Here is a 17,238-nt window from a genome sequence, read left to right as displayed (position 1 = left end):
AATCCTGTGTGGTTGTGTTTGAGTTTGAATTTTGAAATTGAAATATTTTGGACCCTTAGATTCATCTAAAGGTTGAGATCAAAGAAAATGAGATTCTCATTTTCCCCCTCAATTGGAGGGGATCCTGATCCCTCATTTCTCGCACACCAATGAGAACAAACGACAACAACTGAATTGTTGCAGATGTACAGCATACGCGTGACCAAAAACTCAACAGAAGAGAGGACATATATCCAGCTGTGATTTAATTGAGCTGCGTTTGGAGGAGACGATGCAGAAAACATGGGCTGTACGTAGGTGTTTAAGCAAAGCTAAACAAGAAAGCAAAAACTTCTTTCAAAATTTCAGTTCTTGGATGTTACAAAGAAGGCAAATCTTCTTCGTTCAAAATTTCAGTTCTTGGGTGTTACAACTTACAAAGAAGGCAACAGTTGTTCAAAAGAAAGAAGAAAGATGGTAGGTGAACCTACCACGTGAAGCCTAGCCTTGGTTTTGTCATTGTGCACAGACACCCGTGGGAGACTCACCAGAGTTGGGGGTTTGTTGCCCATTCGGCCAATAACATTTTTTTTCTTAATTTTTATTTCTCTTTTATTTTGATGTGCTTAAAATGCTCAATGTTTAACACTTTGAGTTTATGGAATTAATTTCCATCATTATGAGTGGCTAATCTTTTCAGCTAGGGTTATGGTGAAACCTAATATTTATTTTTTGCGTTTTAGAGACGATTTTGGATGCTCTTCATAGATTAATGAAGGATGCAGAACTCGAACACCTCCATCCAAACCAAGTTATAGCAGGGTACAATATTTATTCACTATCATCTCTATATTTTGAAGCAAGATATAAAAAATAAAATAAAAAACAGATTAAATTTTATTTAATACCAGACAAACATAAATTTTTTTTTTTTTTTTTTTTTTTAAAAAAAAAAGCGTAAGCATTACAAAAAAATACCAAACTGTCAGCACTACAATATATATATATATTTCCCACAAACATTAGGCTAAACAAATCAAAAAAATTGTTTGCCCATTTATATCTTTCTTTTTGCCTCTTAATCTTGTTTATATCTTTTTGCCTCTTAATCATTGGTTACATCACTCTCAGTGGTATAAAAAATTACTACAAAATATTTATATTATTTATCTTTTTCAAACAAAAAATTATAAATTTCTAAGGAAAAATATAAAAAGACTCCCAAATTTGTCCCTTAATGTTCAAAAGATACTAAAGTAGCTCCACAAAGTACCAAAATATGTCAAAGTGGCCACTCCATTAGTCAGTCCCGTCAGTTTGGATGAAAAATGCATCGCGTGATCTTCATGTGCTTTTTTTTTTACTTGAAATTACTAAAATGCTCTTTTGTGAAAACAACAAATTTCTGCCCTCTAACCGAGGTCGTTTGGCCTAACTCATAATATTCATACAATTACCAAAACCACATCGTTTTGGTAATTGGTAAATGCATAGGGAACCGGAAGATGTCCACAATAAACGAAGAATGAAATGAATGGATTTATTTAGTTAAAACAAGAGGGCATTTTGTCCAAAATAAATATTTTAGATAAATTTTGGACAAAAATGACCTCTTGTTTATAGACACCCATGAAGAACAATCTGAACCTGGATCGACAAAGTTACCTCAAAAGTTCCAAATTTTACATGGTGGGTGCAGACATTTTACCACCTTGGTCCAGCACATCGAGAACCTCTGTCCTGCTCCTCACAACCCTATGAAAAACCTCTCTGATCTGTTGCTGCAGAGGCACTAATTCCTCCTCGATCTTCTTGCAAGTCTCGGACAATTCTCTCCTCCAAACGCTCCGCGTCGCCGGGGAACTGAAACGAGTCGGAAAACTCAATCAGAGACAGCCCCAACCTCGTCTCCTCCAGCAAACCAGCCAACTTGTTCTTCTCCTTCTTCTTCTTCCACTCCTCAGCAATTCTGTCTTGCAGAACGATCATGGACTGAGCCCAACCCAGTCGTCTCGTCACCGGGAAATGAGTCAGCAAGCCGTTTCTCTCCTGACACGGTATCGCCGCGACCAAAGCCCACATCACAAAAGCCATGATTGTGCTCATTATGTAAACCGGTAAAGCCAGACCGGACGATTCCCCGCCCCGCGGCGCCACCAGATTGGCCGACATGGCCTGCATTTGCTTCGCCACCGACCACCCCTTCGACATGGTCCAAGACAAGGACCGGAAATTCCCGGCGGTGGATCGGTCTTTGTTCGACCGCGCGCCTCGCCGACCGAACGACCAGGTTCGCTCGGCGGACTTGTGGGTGCTCCCCTCTTTGTCATCGAGCGTCAACATCAGCGAATTCAAGGCCTTTTTGGCCCGCCGGGCCTGTCCATATCCGACCGGCTTCTGTTCGAAAGCCGGGACGACGATCTCCGCCAACTTCTGGTAGTGACTGACCGACTCGGCCCCGTGCGAGGCAGCATCGCAGACGTCCAGCGCCTTTGCGACGCGGTCGAGGAACCCAGAGACAAGTCGGTTAGGTTACTATCCAATTACCAAAACTACGTCGTTTTGGTAGTTGTATGAGTTAGGCCAGACGACGTCGGTTAGAGGGGCAGAACCGAGGGGTTGTTTTCAATTTTCACATAAGGTCATTTTAGTAACTTCAAGTAAAAAAAAAGCATGTGAACCGTACATGATGCATTTTTCATGATGGGGTTGACTAACTGGGTGGCCATTTTGATACATTTTGACAATGATTGCCAATAGTTTGGGTTGGTACTGTACCGGGGCTGCTACTGTAGCATTTTTTAAAGAATATGTGTTTGATTGGTTTTAGTGAAAATGTTTTGTTGGGAAAAATGAAAAAATATATTTTATATGAAAAAATGTAAAAAATTTGTTTTATAGTAATTTTTTTATTTGAATAATAATAAAAAAAATGATTGATGTAGTAAAAAAGTATAAATGTTGTGATTAATTTTAAGGTAAAAAAGTTTTTTTTTTTTTTTTGAGATTGAGGAAGGGCCTGGTACAGTACCAACCCAAACCATTAGTAAACACTGCCTTTGTTACTTGATGAGATTACTTTAGTACCATTTGAATATTAAAAGGTCAACTCACAAACAACTGCCAATTTAAGGGACCTTTTTATATTTTTTCTAAATTTCTATCTACTTTATATTACACATTAATTCCAAACTAAAATCCAACTACCGGGTCTATTGCCAATAAAAAGTAAAAAATGTGATAGAAAAAATATAAGAATGTTTTTATTTGGTTTTTTTGAAAAGAAAACAAAGTGACGTGAATAATAAAAAATGGGTTACTAAATAATTTAATAAACGCTCCATCTATTCAGATGGTTATGACTTGAAATGACGAATTTGCACTCGCCGTTTCTCGGCCCTTATCACATTGTGTCATTGTGTTAGAGTAGTGAGGGTACGGTCGTCATTTCAAGTAATAACCCATCTGCTGTTTAAGCCGTAAAAGTTGGTGACCGTTGAGCCAGCGATTTTTTTACAAGGGGACCGTTTGGCATTGCCTGAAATTGTAATAAAAATTAATTGAGGTAAAAAAATAATAATAATAAGAATATTTATTAGAGAAAAGTAAAAAAAAATTTGTTTTGTAGTTTTTTTTATTTAAATAATAATAAAAATTGATTAATATAATGTAAAAAATAAAAATATTATATTAAAAGTTAAAAAAACCGAAAAAATAATAGTATCAAGCCACTTTGAGGCCATTGCCAAACAGCCCCACAAAATCACAAGCGAGAGTCGAGAGAAACAAAATGAACATCGGAAAAGCCAATAGAGTAAGAGCACACAGATAGATAATATGGCACAAAATGTTTTGCAGTAATTTTGTTTATTTAAATAGTAATACAAAGTGAATAATATGATATAAAAAGTGAATAATATTATATAAAATGTAAAAAGATTTTTTTATTAAAAAAATGAATAGTATTGAGGGGAGGTCCCTTATTTTTTTTATTTTATTTTTTATAAAGAAAGTTCTCAGGGCACTGTTTTGTATTATTATTATTTTTTATAAATTATTATTTTTATTATTTAAATAGCAGTACAAACTAAATTATGTAATTTAAAAAATAAGAATATTTTGTTGTTAATTTTTTTAAAAAATAAAATTAATAGTATTTAAACGTTGGAAAGTCGATAACAAACAAGCCCTTACTTTTACTGTTTAAAGGTAGGTTATATATTTGAACGTCTAAGTCTTGCTGTAAAAAACAAACAGTAATGTCATGACCAACCTAACCTGTCCTCAACCCCGTGACACTAGCTCATTTCAAAGTCATGACCTATCTATTGTTAAGGCGTGCTAGATGAGTTTTCCAAAAATTACGATTTTTTCAACACGTTAAATACATGCTTTCAGAAATTAGGAACCCATAAGTTTGTCACGGTAAGATGGCACAGTGGCATCAACATCATCAACGGAGGAAAGGAAGGTACCTGAAAAAAAGCCCACAGTGCAATTTTGTTGTCTCTTTTGGATGGAGTTTTGAGAGAAGTTACCGATGAAGAAACTGCTGCTGGACTTTGAGAAAAAGTTAAAAAGTTTGTATATGAAGAAGTCTCTCACTAACCGTTTATTTATGAAGCAATGGTTATATATATACCCTCAGGATGGAGGAAGGTATGTCTCTTTGTGATCATCTGGATAACTTTAATAGAATTATTTTAAATCTGAAAAAATATTGATATTAATGTAGATGAGGATCAAACACTAATTTTGTTATGTTCACTACCTAAAGCCTTTGATAATTTTGTTAATTCAATGTTGTACGCTAGAGATACCATCTCATTAGTTGATGTTAAATTTACTTTGAATTCTATGAAATTGAAAACAAGATTAAATGGTAAAAGTTGTGAAAATCAGGCAGAGAGTTTATTTGTTAGTGGGTCGTTTGGAAAATTACTCTAATTTTAGAGGTCGATCTGGAGGAAGAGACTCAGATAGAGGAGGCCAATTGCAGTCTAACTCAAAGAACAGAGTTATGTGTTACTATTGTAAAAAATATGGGCATTATAAATCCGAGTGGCCGAAGCTGAAAAATAAAGAGAAAGGTGATAAGCTAAATTCCTATTCTGTGGTTGGTATTGTCGAAGAAAATTCTGAGGATTCAGAATTTGTCCTTGCATTTATCGATTTAGATGGTCATCTTAATGACAAGTGAGTCTTTGATACTGCATGTACTTCTCATGTCCCCTAAAGTTTATTAATTATGAGTCTGTCAATGGTGGTTCAGTATTGAAGGGAAATGGTGTCGCCTGCAAGATTGTTGGTATTGGTGCAGTCAGAATAAGGATGCATAATGGAATCGTGAGGACTTTGAAGAATGTTCGACAAGTACCAGATTTAAAAAAAAAAAATCTTATTTCTTTGGGCATTTTGGACTTCATTGGATACAAGTATTCCGGTGAACGTGGAGTCATTTGGGTTAAGAAAGGCACATTGGTTGTGATGCAAGGTAACAAGGTTGATGACCTCTACTTTTTTCAGGGCAGTATGGTGACAGATTCAGCTGATGTGTCTCATTTAGATAATTTTAGACTATCAGCTTTGTTAGCACAACAGAGTGAGGAAGAAGAGCGTTTCATGTTGCATGTACCTTATTCTAGTGTGTTTGGGAGCATCATGTGTGTTATGGTGTGCATTCGTCCAGATGTTTCACATGCAGTCAGTGTTGTTAGTCCTAGAAAGGTTCATTGGCGGGCAGTGAAATGGATACTCTGTTATTTACAGGGTGCTACAGATGTTGGTTCAGTCTTTGACAGAGACAGTAGTATCGGTTCTAGTATCACTGGGTATGTCGATTCAGGTTATGCTGATGATCTGGTTGTGACACGGGAGATATTACATTGAAGAAAATTGTTTCTGAGGAAAATCCAGTGGGTATGTTGATTAAGCTAGTTCTGGTTTTTAAGTTCAAGAGTTGCTTGAACTTGTTTGTTGTTTGTAGCTTGTAATTCGGGGTGTTGGAGGATATGTCATGAGGAGATTTGTATTTGCGGTTTGATGAATTCAAGTTAAGGTAAAGATTGTTGAAAAATGACTTGATTTCACAAGTCTTATAGTGGGCCCCATCCATTTATTACTTACTTTTATATTTTCTCTCTTGTTTCACATGCAGTTTTCTTCATGAGGAAGTATTTTGCTTCCTTAACCATGAAACACCTTGACCGACTTCCACTTATTACAAGACTTGTGTAATTTGGTCTATATATGTGGTACAAGGCAGCAACTTCGTAGTTGGCAGGAGCTCCATTTTGAGTGAAATATGTGGTAGTGTGCTGCAGCCTTGTGTTAGAGAAGAAAGGCAGCAACTTCATGTGTGAAGAAAGAGAGCAACAAGCTCTTAGAGAATTAAGAGATTAATTTTTCTTTTGTATTTTTTTGTATTTTTTTTTTTTTTTTGAGTTTGGGTGTATTAGGGCTTTGAGTTTGAGTGGTTTTGTTTGTACTACTCTTTGTACTCCATCATTTTTTGTTTCTGAATTTCTCCTGTATCGTTTCCGCCAATGAATGTAGGCTTGTTAAGCTGAACCACTTAAATCTTAGTATCTTGTATAACTGATTGTTGTTTTTTTGTTCTATTATTTTTCTGTTTCATTAGAGATCCTATAATTGTTTTATCTCAAGAGGAATATATGGGCAAGCTGTTGTTATTGCCGTTGAAAGGTCAACTGGGAAGCTTTCTTGGTCAACCCAGGTCGACGGTCATGCATCAGGGCTTCATCACCATGTTCGGAACTTATTACAAAGGGTTAGTAATCACTCGTCCTTGTTACGAAGGGTTAATTCTCATTCTTGCCTGCAAGCACCATAACTTATATATATATATATATATATATATATATATATATATATATGCTTTTATTACCAAATGTTTTTTGAAAGCAAAACGACATTGTTTAGTGGGCTTTTTTTAATTTGATTATTTTTTTGAAAAAAATGGCATTTTAGTAACTTAATTTCAACAAAACAACGACGTTTTGCATTTTTCATTCATTTTGCCTGCAATGACTAATAGAGTGATAAATTGCAACTGGTTGGTAATTTGGGGTTACTTTATTACTTTTTGAACATCAAGAGACAAATGAAAATGAATGGTAGTTTGGAAGGCTAAATTTTATTTTTCCCTTGAAATAAATTCTTTCGACAAAAAAAGAAAAAAAAGAAAAAAAGAAAAAGAGGAAGATATTAATGTCTAGGCTCGCGCATCTTAGTTTATGTTTGGCAGTTACTTTTCCTATCTATGGTATAAAGCAAACAGAAGACGTAATGAGCAAAAGTATGCAAAAAGCCAAAAACCACGTTCGCGTTTGAAGTAGCGTTCAACCGATGCATTGAACTGAAAAAGCAGTGCTGCAGTAGTAATGATTTGGGACGAGACAAGAATTAATGGATTGGGTTTGAATTAGTAATATTTAAATTTATGTTTTCATTAATAATTCAGAGTCAAGACTATGAATTTTGTAAATATTCATTACATGGCTTGGCCCAAAATTAGTCAAAATAGGATTATGGTTTGGTCATTAGTCTATTTAATGATCTGCAAATTTTGATTTAAGGTATATAACTCCTCTTTTTATTGGCGAGACTATTAAAACTCTATGGCTAATTGACCGGTAAAACTCTGGTTCAATTTGGTCTCATAATTGTTAAGTGAGGTTCTGTTCAAAGTGGGATTTATCAATTTCATTGGCACCAAATTTAAGTCATATTCGCTGCATTTGATTTTGGTAGGGGTTTCTAACTTTCTATGTAGGAACATCTTCATTAGAAGAAGGTCTCAGCATCGAACAATGTTGCACATTTCGAGGCAGCTTTTCCAAGTCAGATGTCCATTCAGACAAAATCTTGTGGCAAACTTTTAGGTTACCATATAACCACAAGAAGACTGGAGAATATGCTGGGGCTGCTATTTGGGGAAGCAGCCCATCCATTGACGTCTCAAGAAACCATGTCTACGTCGCCACTGGGAACTTGTACTCAGTTCCCTTAAATGTAAGCCAATGTCAAGAAAGGGAGAACAATCAAACGGTACCAACCCACCCAGACGAGTGTGTGGAGCCCGATAACCACTCCGAGTCAATCCTGGCGCTTGATCTACACACTGGCAAGATCAAATGGTTTCACCAACTAGGAGGCAATGATGTCTGGTTCTTTGCATGTAACAATCTTTCGACTCCTAATTGTCCACCAGGTCCAAACCCAGATGCCGATTTCGGGGAGGCACTACTGATGCTGACCATAAATAGCAATAATAAAACCAAATTAGATATTGTTGCTGCTGTTCAAAAAAGTGGATTTGCATGGGCTTTGGATCGCAATGATGACAACCTCATCTGGACAACAGTAAGTTGAGAAGATAATACTCTAGTGGAATCATCACTTTTTTTTTATCTTCTTTTTTTTTTTTTTGCCAGAATAATGATTAAGATATATATGGACTCATCTTTTGGATTAAATCTTGACCTCTATCTTAGAATATCATTGCCACCACATTTGCTAACTAGGATTTTGATCAATGTAGGAAGCTGGACCAGGTGGGCTTATGGGAGGGGGAACCTGGGGAGCAGCCACTGATAATAAAAGGATATACACAAACATTGCAAACTCTGACTTCACTCTCAAACCGTCCGAGAATACCACAACCGCTAGTGGATGGGTGGCAATGGATGCGGACAATGGCAAAATCCAATGGTTCACGGCCAATCCTAGCAATGCCACCTCGGCGGGTCCTGTTACTGTGGCTAATGGGTTGCTCTTCGCAGGATCGACAAACCCGAAAGGACCCATATATGCAATGGACACCAAAACTGGAGAAATTCTGTGGTCTTATGAAACAGGAGCCACCGTGTTTGGCGGCATGTCGGTGAGCGATGGATGTGTATATGTTGGCAACGGATACGTGTTCAATATTGGTTCTTTTAATCCATCCTTCACAGCTGGAACGTCACTCTTTGCCTTTTGCCTCTCATGAATATTACTCGTTGAGAAAATATACTACCATACTTTATGAGAATATATTTGTACGAATTTTTTCATGGTATGGCTTACGCGAATGTTTCGATGCAAATGGTCCGGTGTTATTTTGTTAAAAAAAAAAAAACAGTGCTTCCGGCTACTTTTGCCGCTTCCGGTAACCAATTCCACCAGTCCTTCACCGGCAATCCAACAGCAGATCACCGCCACACCGCCTCCTGTCACGGACAGCGTCGGGTTCCGTTACTCACAACCCAGTTTAATCTCTCTTCCGCCGTCCCCGCCTCAGATCCGGTGCCCAACGTCGACTTCCGTCGCCAACGGCAGTCCACCGTCCAGCCGTTCGCCGCCGATCTTTGCCGCACCAAGCCACAGATCCTCTAACTCCGGTCGCCGATCCAAGCCCAGCGCCGACTGTCCTCTCCACCGGCCTTGTTTCTCACAACCTCTGCCATCAGCCTAAGCCGCCGCATATTTGCACCTTACCAGCGTGTTTGGAAAGTTGGGTCAAACCCTAGCGTGACAAAGGGAGACGGCTGCTCGAAAAAAAAAAAAAAAACGTGAAATGTTGAGTGATGGATATGCATGTCAGTTGCTTTATTAAAAAATAAAAAATAAAAAATAAAGAAAAATAAAAAGAAAAAAAGAGAAAGAAAAGAAAAAGGGATTGGTTTGTGTGGCAATCCCTCGTGAAGATGCAAAATAAAATAAAAAAATAAAAAATTCAAAAGAGGCCCAAGATGCCCACAAAAGAGGGTCAAGTTGCCCACTTCATTTCTTCCCTTAGCCCATAGTTGGCTCTCCTTGAGGCCCAAGTTACCCATCCTTTGACCCATAGTTAATTTTTTTTCTGTTCGGCCTATGTGGTATTTATTTAAAACCTAGGTCATTTCAGCCCACAGTTGACTCTTACTTTAGCCAAAAGTTGGCTTTCATTTTTGGCCCATAATTGACCAATTTCTCTCCGGCCTTGTGGTATTGTTTAAACTCAGGCTCATTTCAATTTTCAGCTCACAGTTGGCTTTTCATTTTGGCCCATAGTTGGCCTAATTTTATTGAAGGCGCATCTCATATCACAATCACCGACCACCTCTCGCCAATGCAATCGAAAAAAATCAAACTCAAGGTTTCAACATCTTCCACCTTGAGTTTGAGGGAGTGTTAGAATATATTGTATGAGATTTGATATTATAAGAATATATCTGTATGGAAAATGATATGAAAAATGATAAAGGCACAACTTAAACTCAATTTTGGCCCAACCTTTCTCTTAAGTTTTTTTTTTTTTAAAAAAAAAAACTGCATGTGGAAGACAGAGAGAGAGCCTTAAACAAGAGAGAATGAGAAATTTGGTCTAAAAGTTGGGCCAAAGTTGAGTTTAAATTATGAATGTATCACACCTCTGTTTGTATTGATTGTAATTGATAAAATCAAATAAAAAACATTCAATATTAATTTGATTTTATCAATCATATTTTTTATATGTTCTCCGCATCCCTATAAATAGGGATCATTATATTGTAAAATAATTTATTCAATAAGAGCTTAATGTAGCCATTTAAGTTTTATTTGTGGATGTAAAATCTCTTTATCTCTATTTTATTATTTCCGCAATTTATTTCTTTTTCTATTTCATTATGAATTTCTTCACTTTTGAGTTGCTTTACAATTGCTCTAACGATGACCACCAAGGATTCTTATGTGAACGTGATGTTTTGTATTTGTTTAAGATCTACTTCCAACTGGAAAATGGATGCCTAGTACGAGATTTACTTAATTAAGTTTGCTTATGTGAACGCGATGAGTGTGCGAGATTTGCAAACCTCACACACAGAGACTTGGGTAATCTTGTATGAGATGGGTCTATCGATACTGTGATGGATAATCTCGCTTACATCTTGATCATGTTGATGAAATATAATTCGACCTAATTTGCTCTACCTTCGGATTTGTGAGTGGCGGAGAGATGGACGGCCGATTGGGCTGGCTTTTGGCGGAAGAGAGGGGGATGTGGGTTTGATTTTCTTAAAGGGAAAGGGGAAATTTTGTGGATTTATGGCAAGAATAAGGTAAGATTCGGGGTTTTCATCGTAATCCATTTTATTGGAGGAATCAAAAGACCTAATTTGTACCAAGTTTTTATAGAAATTATTATCTAATATTTGAGAATAACTTCTCATATATTTTATGGACAGAAATTTACTGGTTCGGAGGAAATTAAACTAGGAAATTTCTTTTAACCCACTCCAATAAGTAACAAGTGTCATTTCTCACATGTTTTTTTTTTTAATATTTTAAGATTCATTTATTGTCTTTCCATTAATCTAGGAACTCGAACATTAATTTTTTATAAACCCAATAATGTTTAATGATATTTGTTACTTATTAAAGTGGGTTAAAGAAAATTTCATCCAAACCAATTTGAAAGAAATTTGTGTCCATATTTTATTAATAAGCTCAATGACTTTATATAAGAGATTACATAGAAGAAATGGACTTAATTAAAAAAAAACATATTACTAATTCTATAACAATTAATAAGTCCTTATTTACTGTGAGACAACAATAAGAGTCTTGATATGAAGTCCTCCTGTAGGCCTGGAACAATACTCAACAACAAGCACTTCATAATTGAGTGTCATCCTTGGATCCAACCAGATATATTTCTTGGTTCTTTAGCTGCCATAATGAAAGTTCATGAAAAGACTTTGGCATTGGCTTCTTCTGAGAAAGCAATTCTTGAGATACACATTTCATTGTAGGTCGAGACTTTGGTTTGGTGTGAAGGCATGCAAATGCTATTGTAGCGACAAGAAAAATATCATGAGCAACTAGATGATTTGGAGGTGGTAGGCGCCGATCTAATATTTCATGTAACATCACATTTTGAGAAGATGATGATGATATTGAAATCAGGAGATCCGTTGGATGTCTTCCCATTAATATTTCCAGTGCCACAACTCCAAAGCTATAAACATCGCATTTTTCAGTTACTTTCATGGTATATGCCAACTCTGCATATATAAAAAAATTCAAAATTAAAACTACTAAAAATGTAAAAACCTTTCTTTCATTTTTTTAAAAAAAACTTTTTTCTATGTATGCTTTTCAAAACGAAAAAGTTTGTCAAAGCTTGTCATTGCATAAAAATTCCACAGTGAAAGTAGTTGTTTATGACCAGGCATGAATCGATTCAAATAGTAAATGAGACACTATTATTGGGGAAGACAATTGTTCTACATGGCTAGTTCTAGCTTTTAGAATAATATACAAAAAGAAAGAAATAAATAAATAATTTATAATAAGAAAAAGAATAGATAACCTGGAGCAACATAACCGTAAGTGCCGGCAACTAACGTTTGATTGGAGGAATCAGGATCAAGGAGCTTTGCCGTGCCAAAGTCAGAGACAAAAGCCTCTAGTTTTGAGTTCAATAGAATATTGTTGCTTGTGATATCTCGATGTACAATTGCTGGAATGCACTCATGATGCATGTGACATAAAGCGTGGGCAATGCATTTGATGACATTCACTCTCTTGCTCCAATCCAATTCCACAACTTCAACATCATTGTTTAGGACACAAAATAGGCTGCCCCTTTCCATGTACTCATAAACCAAAAACATGCATCGCTTATGTAAACAAAACCCATGAAGTTTTATAATGTTTCGATGGCGAATCTCTGTTAACACTTTTATCTCGTTCTTGAAACTCATATCAAAAGTCGAATTCTCAGCCTCCAAACGATGAAGTTTTTTCAAGGCAATTACTTTGCCACTAGGTAATTCTGCTTTGTAAACACTACCATAACCACCAGTTCCAATACAGTGTTTTATATCAAAGTCCTCTGTTGCTTGAATGATGTCTTCATATGCAATATGTCCATCATAATTCCATATTGAGAACAAGTTTCCATTCTTTGTTTCTCTTGACTCGGATTGGGTTTTCTTAGCCTTGCGTCGATACAAGAGAAAGAGAAAGCTCCCAAGAATTAAGAATCCAAGGAAAATGGTAATGGGAACAAATTTTTTTACTTTGGTTACAATTGATTTGTTGTTGGCTGAAACTGGAAGGCAAGGAGGGAAATACATGAAAGCACCACACAAATTCTTATTGCCAATTAATGTGTTGATTGGATGATACTGATCATAACCATTTGGAATTGGACCTTTTAGAGAATTGTATGACAAGTTGACTTTTTTAAGAGAAATGTAAGTATGGGGAATGCTACCTGTGAGATTATTGTAGCTGAGATCCAAGAGCCATAATTGATCTATTGCCCCAAATTCAATAGGTGCTTCTCCATTGAGAAAGTTATGACTAAGGTCAAGAGAAAACAATAATTGAAGGTTACCCATCTGAGTGGGGATATGACCAATGAGATTGTTATAATTGAGATACAAACCTATCAAAGCCTTCAAGTTACCTATTTCTACAGGGATGGAACCGTTAATTTGATTTTGATAAAGTAACATATGTTGTAAATTAGTTAAATTACCTATAGTTGAAGGGATTTGACCACTAAGCCTGTTATTCCCGATAATCAAGATAGTCAAATTCTTTATGTTGCCTATCTCATGGGGAATGGAACCATATATTTGATTGGAAGAAAGATCCAAATAATCCAAATTAGTTAAATGACCCAAAGTGGAAGGAATTGGACCGATGAGCATGTTATTACCTAGGTTCAAATATGCCAAATTTTTCAATATCCCTATTTTTTGTGCTATGAAACCACTTATTTGATTTTCACACATCTTCAAGTAGGTGAGGCTAGTTAAAAGCCAAAGAGATGAAGGAATCGGTCCAATGATATGATTATTAGAAACGTCAAATCGCTCTAATTGGGTGAGGTTTGCAAGTAAAAGAGGCAACTTACCGGTTAGATTGTTGTTGGATAGATCAAGGTGAGTGAGTTTGGATAAAGTACCAATCTCTGGTGAAATACTCCCCAGAAGTTCACTATGTGATAGATCAAGGTGGACTAAATTCGAGAAGAAACGGAAGTTGAATTTTGACATCTCTCCCAAATGGAAACCTGCATCAAAGTGGACCACGATCTTTGTGACGCTTCCACCAGCATTACAAGTAATACCGTACCAGTTGCAACGATGTGAGGTGTTGTTGCTGTAGCCACTCCACCATCCACTCTCCAGCAGGGCATTTGCTTCTAATTGTAGTGCTAATGATTCATATGCTGTGACAAATTGAGGTGATGTATCCAAAAATGTTCCATAGATCAAAATAGAGGTAGCCCATGCTACCGCCACAATGGAAACGGAAACGGATGGCGCCATGTTTACAAGTGTATGATTGATGAGGCCAATGGCAAAAGGGGTGATTATAAATAGTGAAATTTAATGGCCATGATCTAATTTAACTAACACTACATGTGACCGTAATTGCGATCTAATTCAACACTACATGACACATGTGAGCGTAATTACCACCACAGGCCCACATGGTGCGTCCGTCATCGTTTTGGCACAAATTAATACACTGAAAGTCTAAAACATTGCATGCGAAGGAAGGGCATGTAACTTAATTATCAAGCACGAGGTAGTCGCATGCTTTGGTGGACAATTATCATGGCTCTTATTAATGCAATAACTACATAAGAATAATATTTTAGTGGTAAGATGCATTTTCTAATAAACAATTTAAAACATATATATATATATATATATATATATATATATATATATATATATATATTAATTACAAAATACTTTTCAAATGTAAACTGCATAAAAAAAAAAAAGAAAAAAAAAAAAGCACTAGTTATTATCTTTATCACTACAAAAAAAAATAAAATAATAAATAAATAAAAAATAAAAAAAGAAAAGGAAAATCTACTTTACCCCCTAAAGTTTCAAGTGTTTTTCAATTTGAACCTCAAAATTTAAAAGTTGGCAATGTACCCCCTTAATGTTTCAAAAAATTTCAATTTAAATATTTCGTTACTAATTTCCGTTAAATTGGACGGAAATTAAAAAAAAAAAAAAACCTGAGGGTAATTACATAATTTCATAGATTTCTGTCCAATTTGATGGAAATTAGTAACGGAATGTTTAAATTGAAATTTTTTGAAACATTAGGGGGGTATATTGCTAATTTTTAAACTTTAGGGTTCAAATTGAAAAACTCTCAAAACTTCAAAAGGATAAAGTAGATTTTTCCCAAAAAAGAAAACACTAGCGTTAGTGACGTCTTGTAGAGTGTCGGTTTAAGGCGTTAGCTAAAGGGAACCGACACCCTAAAGGAAAAGATGTTGGTTTACTGTTCAACCGACATAATTTTTAATTTTGTGTTGATTCAACAGTAAACCATCACTACTAAAGGAGTCGGTTTAACGGTAATAACTGATGCCCTCTTTCTACAGATAAATCCCTCACAGCTCCCTCACTCTCCCTCGTTCTTTCCGCAAATTTGAATTTGAATCAGTAAAATCCCTCTATTCAATATTGTCAAATCCCTCCAATCAGTAAAATCCCTCACACAATTACAAACCATCTCTGTAAAATCCCTCTCTGCAATATTGTCAAATCCCTCCCTGTAAAATCCCGCTCTGCAATCAGTAAAATCTCTCACACAATTACAAACCATCTTTGCGATATATATATTGTCACAGTTTCACAATTAGAAACCATCTCAAACCCTTGCCCCCCTTTTCTTTCCCCCATTCCAAAATTAGAACCATAGAAGAAGAAGAAGAACTACAAGAACAAGAGGAAGAAGAAGAGGAAGCCCAACCCATAGAAGAAGTAGGCTGAAGCCCAACCCATAGAAGCCGTTTCGGCTTGCCGGCATCAACACAGAGAAGGATCGTGAAAAGAAGAAGCTTCTTCGGCCGGTGTCATCTGCTAGCCTCGCCGGCGGTTTATGCGATGATGGTAAGAACTATAGTTCTTATCAATTAAAATTATAGGAGGAAAAAAAAAAAAAAAAAAAAAAAACAAACAAACAAACAAAGATATGACCTCTTCAAGGGGGTCTAGCCTCCATAATTTTCTTGTAGCAATTGATTGAAATTGTTATTGGATGCTTGGCCTAAAGGCACTTACATTGATTTTGAAAGAGTAGAAAATAATCCTAATCTCAATAGGAATAGGACTAATAACCCTAATCCTAGTAGGATAAGAAATCCTAACCTAGTAAGGAAATGAATAATTATTTAATAATAGAAAATTGAGGGTTCTTAACATTCCCCCATCTTTAAAGACAACCTTGCCCTCAAGGTTGATAATTAATAAATTCGGGAAAACAGGCCTTCAGAGTCTCATATAGCTCCCAGGTAGCATCTTCTTTGGGTAAATGGACCCATTGGACAAGAACTTCGGCAACAGCCTTATTATGCCACTTGACCATCCTTCGATCCAAAATCCCAACAGGCTGAATACGAACATCCCCTGTAGAAGTAATATTAGGTAATTGTTGTTGACAAAAGACTCGCTCTCCTAACTTCTTCTTGAGGCAAGAAACATGAAAAACATGATGAATCTTGGATTCTCGAGGCAGATCAAGGCGGTAGGCAACATAACCAATTCGTTCCAACACCTTATAAGGCCTATAGAATCGAGATGAAAGCTTCTTGGAGGGATGTACATTAACAGAGAATTGTCGGTAGGGTTGCAATCTAAGAAACTCCCAATCCCCTACCTCAAATTCACACTCACTTCAATGCTTATCAGCTTGTTTCTTCATTCAAGCTTGGGCAGCATGGAGATTGTCCTGGAGGATTCGCAAGACTTTAGTGCAATCTTGAAGGGTGCGGTCCAACTCATCAATCAATGAAGATCTTGTATTATAAGTAGGGATGATCGGTGGGGCTCGTCCATATAGAGCTTCAAACGAAGTCATCTTAATTGATGAATGATAAGTGGTATTATACCACCATTCGGCCCGTGAAAGCCAACGAGTCCACTCCTTAGGTTTATCTCCCATAAAACATCGCAAGTAATTCTCTAAGCATCGATTCACTACTTCAGGTTGTCCGTCTGTCTGTGGATGATAGGCCGTACTCATCCTTAGTTGAGTTCCTTGCAATCAAAATAGCTCATTCCAAAAATTTGAAGTAAACACCTTGTCACGATCACTTACGATAGATAGGGGAATCCCATGCAACTTCACAATATTATCCACAAATACTTGAGCAACAATGATCGCCGTTTAAGGGTGTGCTAATGGGCAGAAATGAGCATATTTTGTGAGTCGGTCGACAACCATAAGAATGGTAGTTTTACC

General features: G+C 36.4%; 1 protein-coding gene and 1 pseudogene across 2 annotated transcripts; both read right to left on the bottom strand.

Annotated features, from left to right (window-relative positions):
• Positions 1-1,661: 1,661 nt before the first annotated feature.
• Positions 1,662-2,502, bottom strand: LOC148586021 (protein ROH1A pseudogene; annotated as a pseudogene).
• Positions 2,503-11,619: 9,117 nt separating this feature from the next.
• Positions 11,620-14,291, bottom strand: LOC132182189 (uncharacterized). Of its 2 annotated transcripts, XM_088516524.1 has the most exons (3): positions 14,055-14,291; positions 12,317-13,973; positions 11,620-12,008 (listed from the first exon to the last, which is right to left on the bottom strand). In XM_088516524.1, the coding sequence occupies exons 1-3, from the start codon at positions 14,289-14,291 to the stop codon at positions 11,620-11,622; spliced, it is 2,283 nt and encodes a 760-aa protein (XP_088372650.1). The 2 variants fall into 2 exon arrangements, with proteins under 2 accessions (XP_088372650.1, XP_088372649.1); XM_088516523.1 differs by having other exon boundaries at positions 12,317-14,291.
• Between the last annotated feature and the right edge of the window lie 2,947 nt (positions 14,292-17,238).

Source organism: Corylus avellana, chromosome 5, assembly GCF_965113065.1.
Source record: "Corylus avellana chromosome 5, dhCorAvel1.hap1.2, whole genome shotgun sequence".
Taxonomy (NCBI): domain Eukaryota; kingdom Viridiplantae; phylum Streptophyta; class Magnoliopsida; order Fagales; family Betulaceae; genus Corylus; species Corylus avellana.
The sequence above is the reverse complement of the archived record's forward strand: the minus strand, read 5'-3'. Positions and strand labels throughout refer to the sequence as shown.